This window comes from Bubalus bubalis, chromosome 11 (genome assembly GCF_019923935.1).
Source record: "Bubalus bubalis isolate 160015118507 breed Murrah chromosome 11, NDDB_SH_1, whole genome shotgun sequence".
Taxonomy (NCBI): Eukaryota; Metazoa; Chordata; class Mammalia; order Artiodactyla; family Bovidae; genus Bubalus; species Bubalus bubalis.
In genome coordinates, this window is record NC_059167.1 from 63,267,946 (window position 1) to 63,294,222 (window position 26,277).

At 35.2% G+C, this 26,277-nt stretch overlaps 1 protein-coding gene across 1 annotated transcript in view; it reads left to right on the forward strand.

The window, feature by feature from the left end:
- Positions 1-26,277, forward strand: part of MDGA2 (MAM domain containing glycosylphosphatidylinositol anchor 2) — a 912,048-nt gene that overhangs the window by 772,242 nt on the left and 113,529 nt on the right. The window contains exon 9 of the mRNA XM_025295819.3: positions 1,138-1,407. Within this exon, the coding sequence (XP_025151604.2) occupies positions 1,138-1,407 (270 nt within the window). The remainder of the gene's footprint in view (positions 1-1,137; positions 1,408-26,277) is intronic.

A 26,277-nucleotide genomic window follows, 5' to 3' on the forward strand; every position in this document is an offset into this window, starting at 1 on the left:
TGAATATTATAAATTGTTGTCACATTTTTTCTGACCAAATAATTTAGAAAATAAATTTATATACTTGTGTTACCCATATTATTAAATACTTGGTATCCAGAATCCTAAGGACTGAGATTCATATGGGATAATTAGAATTTGCTTACATGAACTAATGGCTTCATCTGCTGCAGAATTTCATGCTAGTGTGGATACTCTGTTTTTATACCTAGAAAATCATTTGGTTGCTAACAGTATAAACCAGAGCTTCCCTGGTGACTCAGACAGTAGATAATCTACTTGAAATGCAGGAGACCTGGGTTCAGTCACTGGGTCAGTAAGATCCCCTGGAGAAGGGAATCGCAACTCACTCCAGTATTCTTTCCTGGAGAATTCCATGGAAAGAGGAGCCTGGTGGGCTATAGTCCATGGGGTTGCAAAGAGTCAGACATGACCGAGTGACTAAGCACAACACACTATAAACCAAACACACAGATGACAGTTTTTTCTGGGAAGCAGCTAGAAAGAAAAAAAAAAAAAAAAAAGCTCTTCTAGATTCACCTGAGGCTTCCCAGGTCTCTCAGTGGTAAAGAACCTGCCTGCCAGTGCAGGAGATACAGGAGAACTTGGTTCAATACCTGGATCTGGAAGATCCCCTGAAGGAGGACATGGCAACCTGTTGCAGTATTCTTGCTGGGAAAATCCCGTGAACAGAGGATCCTGGAAGATGACAGTCCATGATGTCACAAAGAGTCAGACATGACTGAGAGACTAAGCACAGACACACGCACCTGCAAATGCTATTTTAAGGCAATTAATCCTATTCACTGCCCACTCTCAGGAATTATGTTTCCCTACCCAGGCCCTGGAGAAGGAAATGGCAACCCACTCCAGTACTCTCGCCTGGAAAATCCCATGGACGGAGGAGCATGGTAGGCTACAGTCCATGGGGTCGCAAAGAGTCAGACATGACTGAGCGACTTCACTTTCACTTTCACCCAAGCCAAAATCTCCTAACCTAAGTATGTTCTCCACCTATCTGATAATAGCCCTTTCCTTTGGCTAGATATATTCTTGAAAATAGCTTCTCACAGTAAGAGTAGCCATTGGCTTATTGCAGATCACCCGTTTTATCTGTTATAATATCTCTTTCTACAGATCCTCCTGCTGTGGAACCAGCATTTCTGGAAATCCGGCAAGGACAAGACCGAAGTGTCACTATGAGCTGCAGGGTCCTAAGAGCCTATCCAATACGGGTGCTGACCTATGAATGGCGCTTGGGCAACAAATTATTGCGGACGGGTCAGTTTGACTCTCAAGAATACACAGAATACCCAGTGAAGAGTCTTTCCAATGAAAACTATGGGGTTTATAATTGTAGCATCATAAATGAAGCTGGAGCAGGGAGATGCAGCTTTCTTGTTACAGGTAAGGTGCTGAATATTTTGCTTTTTTCTTTTTTTTTTTTTTAGATCATAGGAGCTTAGGCTCTTGACAGTGTAAGAATGAAAGCATTTTGCAAATCCACAGAGCATATTATGAACAGCTTGCCTGTTCTATTTAGAGTGTCTACTCATTTATTTTCAAGGCAAGTCTATTTTAGTAGTTAAGATAGTTTATGTGCCTATAAAATTGAACAGAAGCTTATGTGAATTTGAATAGATTTGGTGATGAGGTTGGTTATTTTGAGTATCACAGTAATAAAGTGACAAATCTTAACCAGCTTTTTTTTTTTAGATCAAATTGCAAATATTAACACATATTTTTTCTGCAAGTCTAAAAGCTCTTGCAATCCATTATCTGTGCTGGTTTTAAGAGTGCTTTCTTTTTCTTGTTTATTTATTAACTCAATGTGTGGTGAATGTACATTTTGTCATTGGCTTACAATAGGATCACAGATATTCAAAGGGAAATCAATATAGTTGTATTTGGTATATAATGAATTGAGAAAATTACCACTTTTGATGTCATTATATTTTACTGTATTTAAAGAGATAGTAAATCTGTGTTAAATTATATATATTTATTTAAATTATTTTTGTAATCTAAATCTCTTATTTTTGAGCTAGAGTTTAGGCATATCTTAAAAGAATATACTCCTTTTCATTATTATTTTGTCCTAGATAAAGTTTGTTGTAACAGTTATAGTGTTTATGCTACTAAAAGAAGAAACTGGATATTATATGTTATCTATAAAGCAATCACAAAAATTATGATTAAAATGTTTCAAACTTAATTAAATCTTGTTCATTGGTAATATAAATTCTTATTAATAAGTTCTCACGCATAAGAGAATTCTCTAATATGGATTGCCTTGGGACATTTAACTTCCTGAAATAGGATATTAGGTATTAATAGGTAAAATATAATTGACTAACCAAAGAATATGAAGACATCCTCTCCACTGGATCTTACCACCTCTTGGTTTTGCAATCTCTTTTATTAACATTCAGTTGAACTTAAGGCTTTTCTACTATAATTCTTCAAGTGGACTGTTAAAATTAAAAAATCCCTAGGACTGATACTTACATGATGATCTAATTTTTATCCCTAGGAATATTTAAAAGGGTAAGAGAATGTAATGTATTACTCTAGGGGTAATTTAAATGGCATGATATACTTTCATTCCTTATATATATATATATATATATATATATATATATATATTAATTCCAAAGAAATAAGAATCTTTCAAAAGCAATTATTTTTCACATAATGGTACAAATGGAGTACTTTACTTTCTTTCATTATCCCTCCAAAATAAAAATACCCCATAAAATTAACTAAACTCTTTTCTCCAATTCTTTCAGCTTTATACACATTCTGCTTTTCTTTGGTGACACTGTTTTCTAACTTGGACTATATTAGATTATGCTCCTCTGTGAGATTTTCATTTGTTCTTTATTATATGATCCAAATCCTATTTCTTGAGCTAGAAGACAAGCTGAGACTGGAAGAAACACTAGCTCCATTCTCCCATCCCAGATTCATGGGGTGCGGTAAGTAGATTTCAATAGCTGCAGAAAGGGATAAACCTGTTGTGGATTGCCCCATGGAGGGAAAGAAAATAACCCCAGGCATTAATTTGTTTCCAGTGTGCATTTTTCAGTCTTTGGGTCAGCTTCATTTTTTTCAAGATCTCCACATAAAATCTAACAAAGTTTTGAAGAAGAGAAAAGGAAATTATTGAATCCCAAATACAGTATAATTCCAGAAAATATATAAAGAAATTAATGTATCCATAGAATCAGACATCTGGAAGAAACTTTGAAAGGCCTTTTACTTTTTCTACTAAAACATAGCATAATTAGCAATACTATGAATTAGTATATAATATAGAATTAGTAGCAATTCCCCACAATTCAAAACTTTTTGAAGCTATGCAGAAGAGAACTAGGAAATATAATATATGCAAGGCTGCATATATTCATTATGCATGTGTCCTTTACCCAAAAAACTGGTCATTGAAGACAATTCTCTTTCCTTCCTTGAGGCCCAAATTAACTAAGAAACATTTAAAATTTCATCGTTAAAACTATTTTACCAAATTTAAGAACACACTTCCACTTGCTTGTTGTGAATATCATGTAGTCACCTGAAAGTGGATTTGGTCTGACTGTACATCAAAATGTATAAAGCTGAACACAAAGGCAATGGCAGCCGCATGTCTATATTTATTTTAGCTCCTGGGAAAGCTCAAAAGTTTGGGCCTGTTGTCTTCATATATATCATGAGTATGTGATATGTGTCAGTGTTCAGTGGTAGAAGAGGAGGGTTTTGTTTACTGAGAAGTCAGGCAGGGTGTGAGAATATTTCCCTAGAAAGGAAAACAAGAAAGTAAGCAAGGTATTTTAGGAACAATGACCAGCCTAGCTTGTAATCCACCATCTATGTTAGGAAATATTAACTATAATATTACAAAGTACTGTGTAGTTCATTTATTTTATTTTCTAGTATTGTTATAGTGAAGTTAAGCCTGGTGTTTATTTGTTTGTTTCTGTGGTTTAAGCCTTTGTGATCTATAGCAATAATGCAATCACCATTTTATCATATTTTTCTATTAAATAATTTTTAAAAGTTCTAAAAATAAATGTGGAATTTTAATTTATTAGAATAAATCCACTTTTTATGTGAAATTCTAAGTACATATGTATAAATACATAGACATAAGTATTTTTATATTAATAAATAGTTCTGTACTATTCAGCATGTCACTCCACTGGAGCATGGATTTCACTTTCTCACAGGTCCAAATGCTCCAAATTAACATTTGGAAGAAATGTTTTTAAATACTCCAAAATATGTAGGCACATTCATTATATTATAGATATGAGTGAATAACATGCTAGGTTAGATCCTGGCACACAGCTTGATCCAGAAAAGAAAACCAGGGAATCTGGGATGATGAAACAGATGGCCAAGATGAATGATTAGATGGAAGGACTCTTACTGAATATCATTTCTTTATTAGGAAACAATGAGGATAAAAGGATAGTTCAAGGTGAAAATATGCAGTGGCCTGAATAGTGTCCTGTGTGTGTGCTCAGTTGCTTCAATTGTATCAGACTCTTTGTGACCAATGGACTGTAGCCCACCTGGCTCCTCTATCTGTGGGATTCTCCAGGCAAGAATACTACAATGGGTTACCATGCCTTCCTCCATGGGATCTTCCTGACCCAGGAATCGAACCTGTGTCTCTTATGTCTCCTGCATTGCCAGGCGGGTTCTTTACCACTAGTGCCAGCTAGGAAGCCCAAATAGTGTCCCTCAAGAAGGTAAATCTATGTCCTAGTCCCTAAAACCTGTGAATATCATTTTACACAGTAATGCATGATTAATTTAAGGATTTTGACACAAGCAGCTTTTCCTGGATGGTTGATGTTGGCCTTAAATGCAATAATGTGTACCTTATACATAAGGCAGAGGGAATTTTGAGAGAGGAGAAGGCAATGTGAGTACAGAGGCAGGGATGCAGTTAAACCAGTGTTTCGATAAACTCCTTTCTTTAAAATGTTTCAAGTTAAATAGAACTGCTTTGCCAGATATCCTCAACTCTGATACCCTACTCAGGCTAAACCCCTGCACAATAGGCATAGCAACTTCTCACAGCTCAGAAAAGTTATAAACAGTGGTTGCTTTTACCTCCTAAAGAGCTAACTGAAACAAGGCTATAACTGCTAAAGCCTGGGAGGAAAAGCACCTTGGGAGGTTGCATCACCCCCTGCATCTGTCACTGATGTTGGTTTAAGCTCTACATTGGTAAAGACCCCTAAGGGATGCTTCAAGATTGAAATGTTATGCCCATTATATAATAAAGTGAAGATAAGATGTCTGCAGCAGCTTGATTACACAGGATAACAGAGGAGAGAGAATCTGTTGGCAGATTCTGTTGAAATGCCCAGGTTTAATGAAGATGCACTATGACTTCCTTGAATATGAAAAAATAGGCTATCTGAATTAAAATGCATAGCAACCCACTCCAGTATTCTTGCCTGGGACATCCCATGAATAAAGGAGACAGAGAGGCTAGAGTTCATGGGTTTGCAAAAAGTCAGACATAACTTAGTAACTAAACAGTAATGACAACAGTTGATTAATAAAATTTTAAATTACTTATGTCTTTTAAATTATTTAGTGATTGAGATGGTAGTTCTAAACTATCCCATAAGCATATTTCTTTCCTTCAACAAATTTGTTTCTGACAATATGTATCTGTTGAAATTTTATGGATGTTAGTAAATTAAGACTTAAAAGCAGATTGGACAAGGAAAGGAATCGAATTTTTCTGTTTACTTCTTTTAATTAGTTACTTGAATAAAATGTGGAAGCTCTCATGTGACAGTATATACATGGGTACTTATTAAACTATATTTTAAGTCAGTTAAAGTAAAAGCAGAATAACATGGTTGTCAATTATAGCCCAGGAGCAAAAACAGAATGTCTTTATAACTTCCAGAGGGTATATATACACAGTTACATATGCAGAAACTTGTGAATCATATAAGATTCAATCAATGAAGACAGTTTTAAATTCTATTAAATGAAAAATAATAAAACAGTGGTGTCTCTTTCAACAGGTAATATTATGTATACTATTAAAATTTTTTATTGCATAACTACAAATTATAATTCAGCATGAAACAACCATTATTGTCCCTTTGCTACTGATTTTCTTTGCAATCTGACAAATATTTAAGTTATTTACTATGTACCTACTGACTGTCAGGTACTAGATTACACCAGAAGTAAAACAATAAATATCCTCTTCTCAAAATCTTTCCCCTAGCATGTATATTTCTGAGTCTTGTCATTTTTATATTTGCACAGTACTCTGCAGCCACCATTTTCTTTTTAACCCTATTGCTCCTGTTAGCCTTATATTCTCTTATCTAAGATATTATGTCCTCTATATATATTTTAACTGCTAGCTGAATTTTTAATCTTTATCTCTTTCAATCTATTTTCTATACTACTGGCCTTTATTTTTCCAGGAAATAGATCTTACTCTTAGTGATAAATGTTTGCGGCTTATAGGTGAAATGCAAACTCATTTTCATGGATCTTTAAACCATTCATTAATATCCTAAAAAAAGTTTATCATTTCTCCTTCAATGCTATCAATTACTTTAAACTCCAGTCAAACTAGATTCTGCTGCCATCTCTTAAGTTACAGAATTTCAGGACTCTGTCCTTTGTTCACATGATACTCTATTCTAAAATACTAGCTCTTTGTGTATTCCTCTACTAGATTCATGATGACTTTTGTTTGTACCTTGACAAGGATTATATTGACCTTTGCTCTTCAGCCAGATACAGAAATGTAGGCTGTAATAATATATTATTTTACAATTTACAAATAAACTATATATGTTAATATTTATTGAGTATCTGAAAGTATCTGTAAAACTCCGAGTATGGCATCACCAACCGAATGGACATGAATTTGAGCAAACTCCAGGAGATAGTAAAGGACAGAGGAGGCTGGTGTGCTGCAGTCCTTGAGGTCACAAAGAGTCAGACTTAGGGACTGAACAATGAAACCATGATTTAAATAGAATAGAAAATTATTTCATTCAGGTTAAAACCTTGAAGTATTATTTCAGAAACTAATGTAGTAGCTCTGTCCCACAAAGTCCTCAGGGGTCCAGATTCCTTCCATCTTTCTACTTGACCATCATCCGTAGATGGCAATCTCATAGCTTTAACAGCTACTTAAGTAGCTACATCTTCTACTAGCATCTTCTAGCATGTAGAATATGGTTCTACATCTCAGCATATTCCTTCTTTTTTCCCCCTCTTTTTAATGATGCCACCAAGTAGTGTTTTTTTTCATTATTATTATTATATTTATCTTTTCTGCTTACATCTCATTGTTCAGTTGCTCAGTCGTGTCTGACTCTTTGTGACCCATTGACTGTAGCCCACGAGGCTCCTCTGTGCATGGGATTCTCCAAGCAAGAATACTGGAATGGATTGCCATTTTCTTCTCCATTGCATCTCATTCAGTTCAGTTCAGTTCAGTAGCTCAGTCGTGTCTGACTCTTTGCAACCCATGAACCACAGCACGCTGGGCCTCTCTGTCCATCACCAAGTCCCGGAGTCCACCCAAACCCATGTCCATTGATTTGGTGATTCCATCCAATCATCTCATCCTCTGTCGTCCCCTTATCCTCCTGCCCTCAATCTTTCCCAGCATCAGGGTCTTTTCCAATGAGTCAGCTCTTTGCATTAGATGGCCAAAGGATTGGAGTTCCAGCTTCAATATCAGCCCTTCCAATGAACACCCAGGACTGATCTCCTTTAGGATGGACTGGTTGGATCTCCTTGCAGTCCAAGGGACTCTCAAGAGTCTTCTCCAACACCACCGTTCAAAAGCATCAATTCTTCGTCGCTCAGCTTTCTTTACAGTCCAACTCTCAAATCCATACATGACCACTGGAAAAACCATAGCCTTGACTAGACGGATCTTTGTTGGCAAAGTAATTTCTCTGCTTTTTAATATGCTGTCTAGGTTGGTCAGAAAAATAAAGTCAGCCACTGTTTCCACTGTTTCCTCATCTATTTTGCCATGAAGTGATGGGACTGGATGCCATGATCTTAGTTTTCTGAATGTTGAGCTTTAAGCCAACTTTTTCACGCTCCTCTTTCACTTTCATCAAGAGGCTCTTTAGTTCTTCTTCACTCATTGGAGGCAACTTAATCATAGTGTGATAACTGCTATAAAAACTGTGGGTATAATTTTATTCTAGGAAGATTAGGTAACACACACACATATACATGAGATATATATATATATTTTTTTTAATTTGCCTTTATTGAAACTGTTTCATGAAATAAAATTGAGCTTGACAAGGAAACTTTAGGATCTCTGGTTTTATCTCTGTAATACTTAACACCATCATTGATCATCAGAATCATCTCTCAGGGGCATGGTCATTCAGATTTAGAATTTTTTTAAATTGGCTTAATACAGATTCTTGAGAGTTTTTAAGCTCTGGGAGATGGTGAAGGACAGAGAGGTCTGGTGTGCTGCAGTCCACAGGGTCACAAAGAGTTGGACATGACTAAGCAAGTGAACAACAGAGTTTTTACTGGTAAACAATGTAATTGAGGATACTGTGTTAGTTACTTATTACAGTTCAACCAATTAGTGCAAATTTAACATCTTTAAACAGCATACATTTATATCTCAAAATTTCTGTGGATCAGGAGAACAGGCATGACTTAGCTAGATACTGTCTTCTGGATCTCACAAGACTGCAATCGGAATGTTTGTGAAATTTTCGTATCTGTTGGCTCAACTCAGGTAAGAAGTTGAATCACTTCCAGACTTATTAAGGTTAGTAAAAGATTTAACGTTCTAAAGGTTGCATGGTAGAAGACCCTAGGATTTTGCTGGTTGTTGAGTGAAGACCACTCTTATGTATTAGAAGATTTCTGCAGGTCCTAGAGGTCACCTGTAATTCTTTGTCATGTGGGCTTTTCCAGCATGGCTGCTTCACTTATCAAGCTGTGAAGAAGAATCTCTAGCTCTAGTCTGTTAAGATGGAATCTTAAATGTGTTCCTATGTGCTCAGTCATGTAGAGCACAGCTCTTTGCGACTCTATGGACTATAACCTGCCAGGTTTCTCTGTCCATGGGATTTTCCAGATAAGAATACAGTAGTGGGTTGTCAGTTCCTCCTCTAGGGGATCTTCCTGACCTAGGGGTCCAGGGATCGAACCCACTTCTCCTGTATCTCTTGCATTGGCAGGTGAACTCTTTACCACTAAACCACCTGGGGAGCCCCAGAATCTTATATAAAATAACGTAATTACCAAAGGAACATCCCATCACAATTATTTGCCATACTCAAAAGGAGCGAATTATATACAAAGATATGAAAAGCAGAAGTGGAAATCACTGGAGTCCCCTTAGGTTCAGTCTGTCACATAATATCAACTTTTCTGGCTGCTAGGAATACTCTAAACACAACCTATGTATCAAACTGCTTTATCTATGGCAATATTTAAAGAAATCTCTCATAGTTTATTCCCTTGTCAATAGACATGGCAAACAGGGTTTTACCAACAAAAATTTGCTTGTGACTGTTGCTTTCACCTCTAATTTAGAAGTATATATAGTGGGATTATTCATCCTCTAATTTTCAATTGATATATTACAATATTCAGATTGACATTTTGCGATTACTCTTTTCTCCATATTCAGCACCAGCAGATCAGACAAATAAAAAATTAAATAGATCCTAAAGAACAAATAAAGCAAGAGTGAGACATTTCTTTGAAAGGAAGTACATACTATCACTCTGAATGTAAAGAAATCCAGAGATGAATGAGAACTGTAATGTGCCTAAGACAGGTGCTGGATTATTTTAGCATTATTTAGTTCTAAAGAATGAAAAGGATGAAACAACAAATCACATTAGACTCCAAATCAAAATGTTTTATTCTTGTTTTCTAAAGTCAGACTGAGTTGTATAGTAATGAGATAGAAAATATATTTTATTTTCTTGCAATGCATATGTTTGCACTATTAAGCTGAATACATGTTTGTTAAGTCTAAACATGAACAGCACAACACTATGGGAAAATCATTAGAACTACCAGAAGTAAGAGCAAATGAACTGATGCAAAAGTATATAATAAAATTCCCTGTGATAACTCTAGAAGCAAAATCATCAATGTCAAATCAAATATTTGGGGGGCTAGAATTGTGTTAAATTTATTAGAATTTACTTATGATGATAACAGATAGTCTAATGGATCCCAGTGTTTCTGTCAGCCTTATGAATTACAATTGTGTGAAAACTGGAGAGCAGAAAATTCATTATATGTGGTAACAACTCAATGTATTCTATGTTGTATAAACTGATTCCACTAATATTCTTTTTATTCAGACAATTCTGCCATGTGTGTAGAAGTGGTATCACCTTTCTATGATGGGTAAGCTAATAGAGGTTAAGGAAACCAAAAATAAAATATGTATCTTCTGACTGCAAATCAAGTTCTTTTTGACACACTTCAGTGACTGTTTTATTAGTGACTCTAAAGGAGTTGAATTTTTGGATAATTAAGCCAGATCAAATGTAGGTCCTGCCACTGCTTAATTGTGGTAGCCATGTCCACTCTATGCGACCCTATGGACTGTGGCCCACCAGGCTCCTCTGTGCTTGGAATTCTCCAGGCAAGAGTACTGGAGTGGGTTGCCATGCCCTCCTCCAGGAGATCTTCCTAACACAGGGATCAATCCCAAGTCTTCTGCATTGCAGGGCACATTTTTTTACCACTGAGCTACTGGAGAAGCCCCAAAATATAGGTGAGTCCATGATAACTCTGAAAAGGTAGAAATAAAAATGTAAATATTAGTTAAGGAAATTAATACTATCATTTAGCAAACATTTTACCAAACTCTTTACTTTAATATTGAATCTAACTTCCCAGGTGGCTCAAATGGTAAAGTGTCTGCCTACAATGTGGGAGGCCTGGGTTCAATCCCTGGGTTGGGAAGATCTCCTGGAGAAGGAAATGGCACCCCATTTCCAGTATTGTTGCCTGGAAAATCCCATGGACAGAGGAACCTGGTAGGCAACAGTCTGTGGGTCAGACACAACTGAGCGACTTCACTTTCACTTTTCTCTCTAACTTATACATTATTTTATACACCAGAGAAGAAAATGCTGATTAAAGAAAAGGTCATAGGAATTACTGTTGATTTCATTCTAGTCCTTTCCTGAGGATTGGGCTGCACAGATAAAGTGAAACCTTTGAGGCTTAGCACACTCTGCTATTTCAGCTTCAGGGCAGAAAAGTGATCAGTTCAGTTCAGTCACTCAGTCATGTCTGACTCTTTGCCACCCCATGGACTGCAGCATTCCAAGATTCCCTGTCCATCACCAACTCCCAGAGCTTGCTCAAATTCATGTTCATTGAGTCGGTGATGCAATCCAACCATCTCATCCTCTATCATCCCCTTCTCCTCTTGCCTTCAATCCTTCCCAGCATCAGGGTCTTTTCTAATGAGTCAGCTCTTTGCATCAGGTTGCCAAAGTATTGGAGTTTCAGCTTCAGCATCAGTCTTTCCAATAAATATTCAGGATTGATTTCTTTTAGGATTGACTAGTTTGATCTCCTTGCACCCACGAGACTCTCAAGAGTTTTCTCCAACACCATAGTTCAAAAGCATCAATTGTTCGATGCTCAGCTTTCTTTATAGTCCAACTCTCACATCCATACATGACTACAGGAAAAACCATAAATTTGACTAGACAGACCTTTGTCCACAAAGTAACATCTCTGCTTTTTAATATGCTGTATAGGTTAGTCATAGTTATTCTTCCAAGGAGCAAGTGTCTCTTAATTTCATGGCTGCAGTCACCATCTGCAGTGATTTGGGAGCCCCCCAAAATAAAGCCTTTCACTGTTCTCATTGTTTCCCCATCATTTGCCATGAAGTGACGTAGAGTTCAAGAAGTGCTGGAGAAAGCTAGATTTTTTCAGCTCATGAAAGAGGATATACTTTCTTAAAATTCCCAACGTCCTGCTGAGATATCAGAATGATTAAGCCTTAGGAATAAGGACCATGCTTAAGAATAAAGGCTTATTCTAGATACTCCTGAACAAAGACAAACTCCAAGCCCTGATAAGATTCATAAGGAAGTAGAATTTGGAAGTAGAGTTCCACCAATATAGATGAGCAATACTTTACATTCTATGTACATCTCATCCAAATAAAATATAAAAAGGCAGAATACAAAAGTGTAAGGTGGTCAGCAGGTAAGTGATTTACTTACTAGAATAAACATTGAAATTTTTCAGAAGTAACGGGCATAGTCCAGTTATCTGCATTATATAGCATATATTACAGAGGAATAATGTGGTAATAATTACTAAAATTGCTTAATAAATAATAAAAGTTATCTGACATGCAAAGAAAATAGGAAAATATTGTCCATAGTCAAGAATAACAGTGGTCTTTAAAAACTAACCCTGAGCTAGCCCAGATGCATATATCAAAACCTAGCTATTACAATAATATCTAAGTATTAAAGGAAAATATGTTCAAAGGTTTAAAGATAAATACAGCATTTATGAGCAAGTGGATAAGAAATTTCAGCAGAGGGAAAAAGTCCTCTAAAAACAAAACAAATGCAAATTCTTTAACTAAAATAGAAATGCAAAAATGTACATAGATGGAATAAACAACATATTGGAAAAGATAGAAGGGTCAGTGAAATTGAAGGCAAATTAAATGAGCTGAGACAATCTTATAGATAGAAAAATGATTGAAGACTAAAGAAAAGAGACCTAAGGACATGGGAGATAATAAAACATGGTCTGAGATCATTGCAATTGAAGTTCTATAAGAGATTGAGAGTGGGACCAAAAAAATTTTTTTTCAAGCCCATAGATTTCAAGTATATTGTGGAACACAAAGCAAGAAAAAAATGTAAATAAAATCACTTCTAAGCACATCATAATCCAATTGCAGAAAACCAAAGACAGAAAAATTTCAAAGCAGCCAGAATAAAACTGACATTTTGAATATATGCATAATAGTTGCCTTCTTGTTAGAAACAATGTTGGCTAGAGGACAATGAAACAACAATTTAAACCTTTAAACCTCTTTGAAATACTGTCAGTTCATAATTTTTTTTCCAGTGAAAACATGCTTTGAAAATAGTTAAATAATTTTTTCTGTAAAATAAAAGCTAGAGAATTAGTAGTCAATAAAACTGCACCACAAAATATGCCAAAGTATATTCTTCACACTAAAAGGAAAAGTTATCAGTGGAAACCAGGATAGCACAGAGAAATAAAGAAGATTCTTTATTTCTCATTTAAGATTTTTTCCTGTGTTTTTTTCTGTGAGTTTTATGTTTTCAGATCTTATGTTCAAATCTTAAATTTATTATGAGTTAAATTTTATGTGTACTGAAAGAAAGGCAAGGATCCAATTTCATTAATTTTGACAAGGGTCTAATATCATTCTTGAATGCAGATATCTGGTTTTTTCAACATCATTTTTTCAAAAGACTGTGCTTTCTCCATTGTATATTGTTGGTACCCTTGATGAAGACCAGTTGAGCACATATGAGTAAAGTTTATTTCTGGGCTACTACACACACACACACACACACATGAACACAAGGAAACTTTTATTTATTACCTGGATTGTGCTGATAGCAACATGAGGTGTACCTATGTCTAAATTTACCAAATTGTATTATGTTAATTATGTGCAGTTGTTTTATATACCAATTATACCTCAATAAAGCTGGGTAAAAATGGAATGATGTTCAGATCCGGTAAATAGGTAGGTAAAGATAAAAGACTGTGTTTGTTTTTTTGTTTTTGTAATTTCCTTAATAAACAGCTGCACAAGAAATGGTCAGAATATTACAGCTGGGGACCTGACAACTGTTTTTATAGATAAAGGTTAACTGGAACATAGCTCTATTCATTTGCTTATACATTGTCTGTGACTCCATTCATGCTACAACAGGAGAGGTGAGTAGCTGTAACGGCAACCACAAGACTCATAGCCTAAAATATTTACCATATAGCTCTTTGAGGAAAAGTCTGTCAATACTTGGTTTGAAGCAAAAACATTTTTATAAGTTTGGGTTTATAATATCTTTCTAACTGAAGTATTACAACAATAGCATAAATGATGAGGTTAATTTGAGTTACATTGTTCTAAGTTTATATTAGTTGTGAAGTGGGAACTGAGAAGCCAATGGGACCTCAGAGAAGCATGAAATATGAAGTCTGATATGTTCAATTCAGTTAAGTGATACCATATTGACTGTAAATGGAATCAGTAAGTTAAAGTTGCATAGTTTTTGCCATACAGAGACTTCCAAAAAAAAATTTTTTAAGGGTTGTATGGAAGAAACTAAAACACATTTGAATTTACTCAAAATATCATAAGAAAAGCACAATAGATGAACAACAAAAACACTGAAGGGACAATGAAGACAATGAGCCACATGGTAGACATTAACCCAATTATATTAATAATTACATGAAAGGTAAAAGAACTTAACACTTCAGTTATCAGAAGTCACTGGACTGGATTTAAAAAAGAAAAACAACAAAAAATAGAAGATAGACACTGCTATCTATTAAAAAAAAACCCAAAAATTAAATATAAAGACACAAAGAAACTGAAAGGAGAGGATTGAGGAATTTATAACATGTAAAGGACACATAAGAAAGCTGACTTGGCTATGTTATTACTAGACAAGTAGACTACAAGAAAGAACAATTGTAAGAATTAAGGAGGAAATTTTAGTAATAGCAAAAGAGGGATTTATAAGGAAGGTTGCTGTGCTGTGTTGTGCTGTGCTTAGTTGCTCAGTCATGTACAACTCCCTGCAACCCCATGGACTGTAGCCCACTAGGCTCCTCTGTCCATGGGGATTCTCCAGGCAAGAATATGGGAGTGAGTTGCCATTCCCTCCTCAGGGAAAATTACCCAGCTCTAAATATGTGTGGCTCAAAATCCTTCAATCTAGGCTTCAACAGTACGTGAACCAAGAACTTCCAGATGAAGAAGCTGAATTTAGAAAAGGCAGAGGAAACAGAGAGCAAATAGCCAACATTTGTTGGATCATAGAGAAAGCAAAGGAATTCCAGAAAAACATCTACTTCTGTTTCACTGACTACACTAAAGCCTTTGACTGTGTGGCTCACAACAAACTGTGGAAAATTCTTAGAGATGGGGATACCAGACCACCTAACCTGCCTACTGGAAAACCTGTATGCAGGTCAAGAAGCAACAGTTATAACTGGACATGGAACAACAGACTGGTTTCAAATTGGGAAAGCAGTACGTCAAGGTTTCTATGCAGAGTACTTCTTTAACTTCTATGCAGAGTACATCATGTAAAATTCCAGGCAGAATGAATCACACTCTAGAATCAAGATTGCCAGGAGAAATATCAACAACCTCAGGTATGCAGATGACACCACTCCGATGACAAAAAGCAAAGAGAAACTAAAGAGCCTCTTGATGAGGGTGAAAGAGGAGACTGAAAAAGCTGCCTTAAAACACAACATTCAAGAAATTAAAACCATAGTATCTGGTCCCATCACTTAATGACAAATAGATGGGAAAACAATGGAAACAGTGGCAGATTTGGTTTTCTTGGGTTCCAAAGTCACTGAGGATGAAGACTGCAGACATGAAATTAGAAGACACTTTCTCCTTGGAAGAAAAGCTATGGCAAACCTATATAGCATATTAAAAAGAAGAGACAGTTTGCCAACAAAGGTCCATATAGTCAAGGCTATGATTTTTCTGGTAGTCATGTACGGATATGAGAGTTGGACCATAAAGAAGGCTGAGTGCTGAAGAACTAGGCTTTCAAATTGTGGTGCTGGAAAAGACTTTTGCGAGCCCCTTGGTCAACAGGGAGATCAAAACCAGTTAATCCTAAAAGAGATCAACCTTGAATATTCATTGGAAGGTCTGATGCTGATGCTGAAGTTCCAGTACTTTGGCCACCTGATGTGAGGAGCCAACTCATTGGAAAAGATCTTGATGCTGGGAAAGATTGAGGGCAGAAGAAAGGGACAACAGAGGATAAGGTGGTTGGATGGCATCACCTACTCAATGGACATGAGTTTGAGCAAACTCTGGCAGATAGTGAAGGATAAGGAAGCCTTATGTGCTGCAGTTCATGGAATCAAAAAGAGTCAGACATGAGTTAGCGACTGCTCATGGAGTGCACATGGAGTGCTAACCAAGATAGACAATACACTGATCAAACAGTTTACTTCTAAAATTGGGAACTAGGGAAAAATATCCATTCTCATTAGTCACAAATATTGTACTGCAGGTCCTTACCACTACAGTAATACAAGGAAAGTAAATAATATACATAAAAAGCAGAAAAGAAGTTAAGTTACTTCTTTTCACAGATTATCTGATTGTTTTTGTAGACAATACTCAAGTGTCTATGAGAAAGTCTACTTGAATTAAGATAATTTAGCAAAAGCATAGGATACAAATTTAGTATATAAAATCAATCATATTTCCACATAATATCTATAAAAATGTGAAACTGAAATGCAAATGTAAATATACCATTTCCAATGACATCAAAGTGTGAATAAATTTAATAAAATACACACAAGAGATACACTAAAAACTACCCCCAAATTACTAAGGGAAAGGAGCCTAAATAAGTGGGGAAATATCCCTAATTCATGTTTTGGAAAAAATCAATATTGTTTTCATACTTATTCCCTCCACATTGACCTATTGGAAAAAGAACAAAGTTAGAGGACTTAAATTACACAATTTCAAGTCTTACTGTAAAGTCACAACAGTTAATATAGTGTGTTTTTTGTATGAACACATGGATCATTGAGATTGGATAAAGAATCTAGGAATAGACCTTCATGGTTATGATATGGTTATAATAGACCTTCAGATATAATACACATATGGTCAGCTGACTTTTTCAAAGTAGCCTGTGTAATTCTTTAGGAAAGATTAGTCTACTGAATACATTCTGCTAGAACAACTGGATAGTCATATTAAAGAAATAAATTTTAAACAATACCTCACATTACCAACAAGATTAATTTAAAATTGACTGTGCTATAAACAGGGAGAGCTAAAGTTGTAAAATTCTAAAAAGCTTTTTTTAATATAAATTTATTTATTTTAATTGGAGGCTAATTACAATATTGTATTGGTTTTGCCATATAAAAGAAAACTTAAGAGAAGATTTGGGCAAATTTGGAATAGAAAGTAAGCCAAAATATCACTGATCAATTAAAAATAATATAAATAATAATAGCAATACAAGCATCATTCAAACTACAGTCTTTCTGCTCTTCACATACATCATTATAAAAGGAGAAGCTTCCATGTAGAAGCAATACCATATGATGTTTGTCTTTCTTTGTCTGACTTCACTCAGCATGACAATCTCTAGGTCCATCCATTTTGCTGCAAATAGCATTATTTAATTCTTTTTTTTTATGGTAAAGTAGTAGTCAGCTGTGTATATGTACTACTGTATTGCACAGGAAACTCTACTCAATACTCTGTAATGACCTCCATAGAAAAAGAATCTAAAAATAAGTGGATATCTGTATGTGTATAATTGAGTCTAACACAACATCATAAATCAGCTATACTCAAGTAAATTTTCAAGTTATTGGTCTAAAGAAACAAACAAAAAAAAGGGAAAAGCAAGCCAGAAACTGGAAAAAAGAATATTTAAAATATATGTTTGTGACAAAAGGTTCTTATCCAGAGTATATAAATAATTCTTAAAACTCAATAATAAGACAAACCATCCAATTAAATTTGGTAAGATATTTGAATATACATTGCACAAAGGACATACAATTAAGTAACATTTGTATTAAAAGTGAGGCATCATTTGTTACCAGAGAAATGAAATTTAAAACACAATGAGATACCACTACGTACGCATTATAATGACTGAAGTTAAAAAGACTAACAATAGCAACTGTAGGTGAGGATATCATAGTCACTGGAATTATCACACACTATTACCAGGGAGTGTAAAATGGGATTTCTCTTTTTAAAATAGCTTGTCAGTCTCTCACAAACTTAAATATGTACTGACCAAGTGATCCAGCAATTCCGGTCCTAGATGATTACTCAACAGATGTGAAAGGCAAATGTCTCTACAGAGATTTATACTCAAACTTTAAGAGCAGCTTTATTTGTAATAGTGTCTAACTAGAAACAAACCAAATATCCATCAACAGCTGATTGGATAAACAACTTGTGATCTAATCTACTCATATAGCAAAATTTTACTAATTCATAAAAACTGAGAGAAAAATGCATACACAATACATGAATGAATGGATTTCAAAAACAATATGTTGAATAAACACAACCAGACACAGAAAGTGCATGCTTTATGATCCATTTATATGAACTTCATGAACAGACAAAACTAACCCTTAGTATTAGAAATTACATTCTTTGGGGCTGGAAAGTTCAGTTGATTGATTACAAAGGGGTAGGAGACAACTTTCGGCAGTGATGAAAATCCCCTGTATCTTGATGGGTGATTTTATAGTTACATAGATTTCTAGACTCAATGAAATTTGCACTTAAAACACATGCATTTTGCTGTATGTAAATTATACTTCAATAAAGTCTCACTGAAAAAATGGACAGTATTTGACAAATAAGCTAGGGTTGGGAATAGGAGGTGTTTAATGTTATTATATATACACTTTTTCTAATCCATGTTGTGCTGATTCTTTAAAAAAATCAATTGCTCCTCAAGAATCCTGTGTACCTTTTCCTTCCCCTAACCTCTAAATTACATGCTTTGGAGAAGACACGAAACTGGTTATCTTCATAGTAGTTCCCCTTCCCAGGATAACCGCTACTATCTTTGCCCAAATGTATATCCCTTTCTTTAAGAGATAGTGACTGTTGCGTTAAGAATATTGAACGACCCAGTTCGTTGGTAACAAAGGTCATGTATACAAAGTGAAATCAGAAAGATACGAAGCAGATTTTTGGAGAATTACCATTTTGTAAATGATACTGTCACTGCTGGGTAGAATAGAGAGAAGACAGAGATGTCAGCATAACAGGGTAGGACGCAATATTCCACAACTATCTCTCACAGCTTCCTCATATTATTTCGAGCAGGCATTAGATTCAGTTTGTAGAGGATAAGGAGTTTGAAATCACAAATAGCTTCCCCTGAGAGGAAAGAATCTTCATAATATTCTTTGACACCAGAAAAGAAGAAAACAAAGAAGCCCAAATATAGAACTGAACACGTTATGTATATGAATATTACATGTTTAGTATTTCTGTTCTTAAGAGAATGTATAACACTTAGTTCAGTTGGATTTTTTTTCAGTGGATAACAGGCAGTAATAAATCCATCTGTGAAAGAATCAAAGGACTTTTTAAATTCAATGTAATCACAGCCGTCTCCCAACCCCCACCCCCACTCCCAAGTGTCTATTTAAGCACCTGGCCTTTGTCCATCACCCTGGAGAGATGATTAATGGATGAGGACAGTGTAAAACTTGTTCCAAAGATATGCCAGAAACAAGACTTAAGGTAATCAGGTGAGAATTCCCACAGATAATTGCCCACAACCTGATTGATTGTCTTTTCTCAAGGGATATTTTGTGACGTAGCAGTAAGTTGAGAAAGTCAAAAGAGATCTTCTTTTTACAGATTCTTTTTGCATTTAGGACTGGAGGATATAACCAAAATCTTATAACTTTACATTCCTTATGTAAGTGTTACTTAAATCACCTTCTTTCATCATTCCAATGAACTTTGTCTATTTCTAAAGAACTCATCAAAATGACCGTTACTAGTAGCCTCAGGATCTAATTCCAGGCAGATACCAGCTCTGCAGTTGGATCTGGACCTGTGCTTCTTATCAATGTGGTAAGAGCGGTTATTTGTGCTGTAATCTTTTTCTTGCTCCAGGAGACATATTCACAGATCTTTTGGTTATTCTTAGAGAGTCACAGTTATTCAGTTTCAATAACTGGTTTTCTTTATTCACGTCTAAATCCACTTTATTAATTCAAGTTATATGTTTTGGAGAAAATAAATGTTCCTAGAAGATAAACAGCATACCTTCTGGGCTCCTTTCCAACTCTTGAACACCTCTTGCTCCCTGCCTAAATGATATTCAGCACATTCATATTCAGCAATGGACCACCCACATGCGCAGCAGCGGCTCTTGCCAAGAAGTTAATGTGCTTTATAAGTACACCATTGAACATTCAGTCCTCTCAGCCTGAGAGTGGCTGGGTCAGTTCATCCATCTGTTCCCCATCCATGCACACACCCCAACCAATGATCCTTTAAAGGAACACAGGCTTTTAGATACTTTAGAACTGCTATGTTCTTAGGGAATGTAAAGCTTTAGGAAAGACTGAATTATTTGCAGCTGATTATCTATTCATTACTTCTGAATTAAATACATGTAGTTCTCATTCTAGAGATTTAGTCAGTCCTTATCTTTAGAAATTCCTGACTTGATAATACTCTCAGATAATGATGTAGTATGGCCAATCTGGTTTAGTCCTATAGGTAAATTGTAGTTCAAGTTTCTTTATTCACAGTGGGCAGAGTAAGGAAGCAGGAATCCTTTTGAGAATAGTGGAAGTAGCATCTTATCAGGAAATCCACCAGCCTGCACAGATTGTGTGTGTGAATTAGTGAAAAGGTGCCCCTTTCTTCAAATAGTTGTAACTCCCATACCAGAACACAAGTGATTACAAGAGAAATAGAGCCTGGATTTCAGTCACCCATGGTAGTGGCAACCCTATCCAAAGACACTGGGGGTTAGAATAAAAGGGACTTCGGACATGGTTTCAGAACGCCACTTTGTTACTCCACAGTTGCTTACTACAGGGCAAGTCATTTAATATTTCTAATCCTTACTTTCATTTTTTTGTGAAAGGAAAATGATAAGAATATTCTCATCCTGCAGGGCATTTTGAACATTAAGAAACATAATGTAATGCAAGTGGTTGACATGGTACCTGGCAAATAGAAAAATCAACCACATGAGTGCCTTTAATAGTCTTATTTTTGCCTGGGAGAGATCAAGCATCTAGAAAGAATTGTTTTGTTCCCTAAACTTTCTCATAATGTCACAATCAGAATATTTTCTGTGTACAGATAGAACACTGGAAGCAGGCTTACAAAGAGGAAGACCCCAGAAGAAAGCATTTCATGAAAATTTTATGAGAAATTGTCCATATACAGACATACATGTGTTATATGAAAAGAAAGGAAAAAATCCTTCAGTATCTGATATTAAAAAGCTGAATAAAAGTAAATTGAATCTCTAATATAACATTGTGTGGTTTTTCTTAAATTCTATTTCAAATCTGAACATTGGTATGATTTTCATATACTGTTTCTTTTATGTAATTCAGATTTACATAAAATTTCCCCACACTATACGCTACCTCAAGGGAGAAATTCTCTGAGTGTCCCTTTGATAAAAACTGGAATAGGAAAGAAAAGGCAAGAAAGCCTAAAATCACTAGCTTTTGAATTACATATGAAATACCCTTTGGGGATTCCCAGAAAAAGGAAGAGAAATATTTTGGAGCTTTATAAAAATGTAGGCATTGGTAAATAAGCAGAGATTTTGGTTATTCCATATTTTGGCTCATAAATATTCATATTTAAGGGGAATGCAAATAGTATTTCTGTTTTCCTTCTGGGCCATATAAGTCTTAGTGATTGACTTTCTAAATAAATGATTGCTAGTTACTTCAGTGATTTTCTAGCAGCATTTCTTAAGTGAGGGATGTATAGGACTAGCCAGAGGAAATAGACATGGTCAGAGAGAAAAGGTGCACTCACTACTTTTACAAAACAGCATACTTGCTACAAAATGGATTTGTGCTTAGCCCAGGATTTGGGAGGCTTCCCTGGTGACTCAGCAGTAAAGAATCTGCTTGCAATGCTGGAGACCCAGGTTTGATCCCTGGTTTGGGAAGATCCCCTGGAGAAGGAAATCCCAACCCACTCCAATATTCTTGCCTGGAGAATCCCATGGACAGAGGAGCCTGGCAGGCTACAGTCCATAGGGTCGCACAGAGTCAGACACAACTGAAGTGACTAAGCAACAGGATTTTGGGCCCCATATATATTTAGTCATCTGCTGTTTCTTAATCTGCTTCTGTCTTTAATGAGTGGGTTGCATTCCCACCTCCAGGGGATCTTCCTAACCCAGGGATTGAACCCGCATCTCTTATGTCTCCTGCATTGGAAGGCGGGTTCTTTTCTGCTAGCACCACCTGGGAAGCCCTTTATGCCAGTACATACATAAATATTCTAGAATTGACTCATTAACAAGCAGAGTTGTGATATATGAAAGAAATGGTATAAGTCTTGAAGGGATAGCAAAAGAGAATGACAAAATCAGTCTACAGCTATGGTTGTGACATGGCCAAGTGTGGTTTTCCAGACAGCCACTCTGACCTTGTGCTTCCATCACCAATGACAAGAAAGTTTGGTCTGCCTTGGGAGTATTTGCAACAATATTTCCAAAAAGAGATTTCTAATAATTTTATTTTCTTCTAACATCTTTGAAATAAAATACATTGAGGAAGGTAGGGATGTAAGCCAGCTACCTTTGCAAATTTAAACAAATGGTGTAAACTCTCTTTCTTGTCACAAAATACTCATTTGAATCTTTTTGAGGGATGATCCACAGACTGGACAAAGATAGTAGTCTGCCTTTTATTTTGGTAATTATGTTATGCACATTAACTTCCAGGGCTTGCAGTTATATCCCTCTTATATCAATCCAAGTTATATCCCTCTGTATATTTGCCCTTCCAACTTCTGTGAAGACTAAAAAAAAGTGAATATTTGTGGAAGTGCTTTTTAACTGTAAATTCCTATACAAATTTAAGATACAGTTTTCATCTCTCAAGATTCTTCTTGCACCGTGAGCCCATGGTTGCAATGGTAAATTATAATGGAATAACTTTTAGTGGCAATCCTAGACAAATAATTCCAGTAGGTGTCTCGAATACTGGACAAAATAGTAGTGAGCAAAAGCCTTGGACCAGCTATATCTTATACAAAGATATAATTGAAGTGCAGAATGTAAGAGCTGACTTTTCATTTTCTTTATACACGTCTCTCATCCAAAAGTCAACCATCCTTTTTCCCAGAGGAGTGCTCAGATTATTTTTCTTTAAAACATGTGTTTTTTAATACACATAAAACTTACTTAGATATTTCCAAGTAAAATATCAATGGATGTATAATTTTTATTTCAAAACTTCCTCTAATTCCTTAACAATTTCCTATTTATATGCCTAATGTAAAAGCTATTTTTTTCATCAAATCCAAATCACCTTATATATTTTTGGACTAGATCCTAACTTAAGCCAATTTTGGAAAAAAAAAAAACAAACAAACCTTGAGATTATTCATATTTAGCATCATTTTTGACAAAGTACATTCAGGGATTTAGAGTAAAAAGGTCATTCATTTAATTTGAAATGTTATCTGATAAGTGCATACATTTACTTTATATTACCCAAGACAACTGTATATATTTGGTGTGTAAGCCAATAACTACTTTGCATATATTTTTTTTCTAGGCTGATGCCCAAAAGAGGTCAGAAGCAATTTAACTGTATTGAAATAGTGCTTAATTAAAGTTTAAAGAAACCAAATAGGAACTCATTTAACTTTGTCTAGTTTAGTTTTTTACATTGCTTCAAGTTTCTGTGCTTTTAAACAGTAAAAAGGAAACCAAACTATGGAACTTTTTCTAGAGAATTTTATGTTCTTTTTTTTTTCTTTGTGGGAGAGGGTGCAATGGAGATTAATGTTCAATAAATACTATTTCCCCAGTGTGATACTAGATATTTTATGTAGACTATATCCAGTAATTTTAACAGAATAAATTTTATATTTTGATCCATTTGCATCTCCAGTAATATCTTTTAACTGGGCTAACTTTATGAAATAATTATTATTTTTGAACCCCGAAAACCTAATTGAAATAGTCCTTACAGTTACACATGAATCTATCATTATTTGGCTGATTGTACTGTGCTCATTAACTCTTTGTGACTCTTTGCCACCCCATGGTCTGTCTGTCCATGGAATTCTCTAGGCAAGAATACTGTAGTGGGTTGCCATCCCCTTCTCCAGGGGATCTTCCTCACCCAGGGATCAAACCCATGTCTCTTGCATTGCAGGCAGATTCTTTGCCAACTGAGCTACAAGGGAAGCCATTAATTCTATATTCTATTAAATAAAGAATCTTGACTTTGTATGGTGGATCCCTACTCAAATAAAAGCATGAACTCTTCTGAGAAGTGTCATAAATTTGGGGCAGTTTTTTTTTTTACAGTGAGAAACAGATCACATTAGCTTCCAACTGATATGGATATGTGTGGCGTGAGCAGTTAGTTATTTGATAAAATGGACCTTTTTCTTGCAAGAAGTAATAACTAAGCCATAATACTTCTGAAAACCCTACTTGATTGCCTACCTATTTCAATCAGAGTGATTTGCTTCTTGACAACCAAAGGCAGAATTCTTGGTAAGTTCTATAGTCTTTGCACCTGATCATCATTTTCAGTTTTACTTCCTAGCGAATAGGCCTAGAGGCCATATTCTTTGGTCTTATTTTAATGGCCTCTGCCTTCCTAAAGATTAAGGAAAAGGCTAAATTATTAACAAATGAAGATGTCTTTAGGGAAATTTATAAAATTGAGTCTTATGTTCATTCCATGTTTCAAAAAACGAGTTAAAAATGATATTTTAATTTAGACAATTTGAACTCCTTATGGTTAAATAATTTTCCAAGTAGATATTTCTATAAACACATTTACTGTACATATCTAATCATTTTAGGAAGTATCTGTAAAGGAAAATTGAATTATATGCTGTTGCTGCTGCCGCTGCTAAGTCGCTTCAGTCGTGTCCGACTCTGTGCGACCCCAAAGACGGCAGCCCACTAGGCTCCTCTGTCCCTGGGATTGTTAAATTATTGAAGAAAACTGTAGAAAGACTAAGTTAAAGTTTTCCACACAAGTCTAAGTATCTTCTTTTAATGTTTTTTGTTTTTGTTGTCATTAATTAGGAAAAGAGCATTGGTATCTGTGTAATTTTAATGATTTAATAACTGTTACCCTTCATGGTAACACATTTTAATAAGTAGTATGAATTTTATGATGCTATTTCATTAGCATGTCATGAGAATCTTGCTATTTGGTGTTTTTTCCAAATGCATTTTATATGATTATGTTACCAGTCCTAATCAGCTTCACACCTATGCAGATCAAGCAAGAATAATTGAGATTTGTCAAGTTCTAGGTAATGTACAAACTCATTATTCTATTTTGCTCTGCATCAATTTTTGTTATTCCAGTAATATTATTTGATGACCTATTGATTATTCCAGTGACTTTCATTTATTTAAATAAAACTTAAAAGGAAATTTGCGGAAAGGCTTTCACTGACAAGACTACAACTAAATTGACATTACTTTTTTATCCTAAAAAATACTCTAAAAATAAATTGAAAGGAATTGGGCTAAAATACTCTTTTCTACATTACAACTGGAAAATGATGAAATAGTCTTTCAAGGATCGACAGAAATCGACAGTACATATTTGAGTGTTCTGTTCTGAGGAGATCTTTTCATCAATAATATTAACAAGTTTAAAAATCTCTTCCCGGTCAACAAAATTTCAGTTAATGTACTAGGGATGACAACTCTGAATAACTCCTCACTCCACCCCCCAAAAATACCATACAAAGGACCATTTGCATTAAAAATTGTAGCAGAGATAGTTTATGAGTTTAATTATTTTTCTTCAAAACCTCAACCGAAGGAAGAGTATATAAAAAGTGAAGTTTCTGCCATCAAGGTATTTATAATCTACTGAACATACAGTGAAAATAACTCTCTTCAATTTCATGTATGTGTGACTAGTGGAGTCTTGTACTTTAGCTTTTATTCATCATTAAACAAGGTCTTGTATAAAATGATTTAAGCATGAGAAATGAGTGCTTTATTTTAGTTATGTTTTCTTTTAAAGGTTTAAAATTGTGATGTTTTAAACATCTCATTAAATCTCTATTCTAAATATATTATTATTTACCAAAAAAATTTTCTTTTTATTTACTGATGTCAATATATCAGAGAATACCATACTGAATACCAAAAGGCTGTAATATAGCAATTGACCACTTTGGAAGGAAAATACACTAAGAACATATTAAATCTGGGCTTTCCAGGTAGCTCAGCTGGT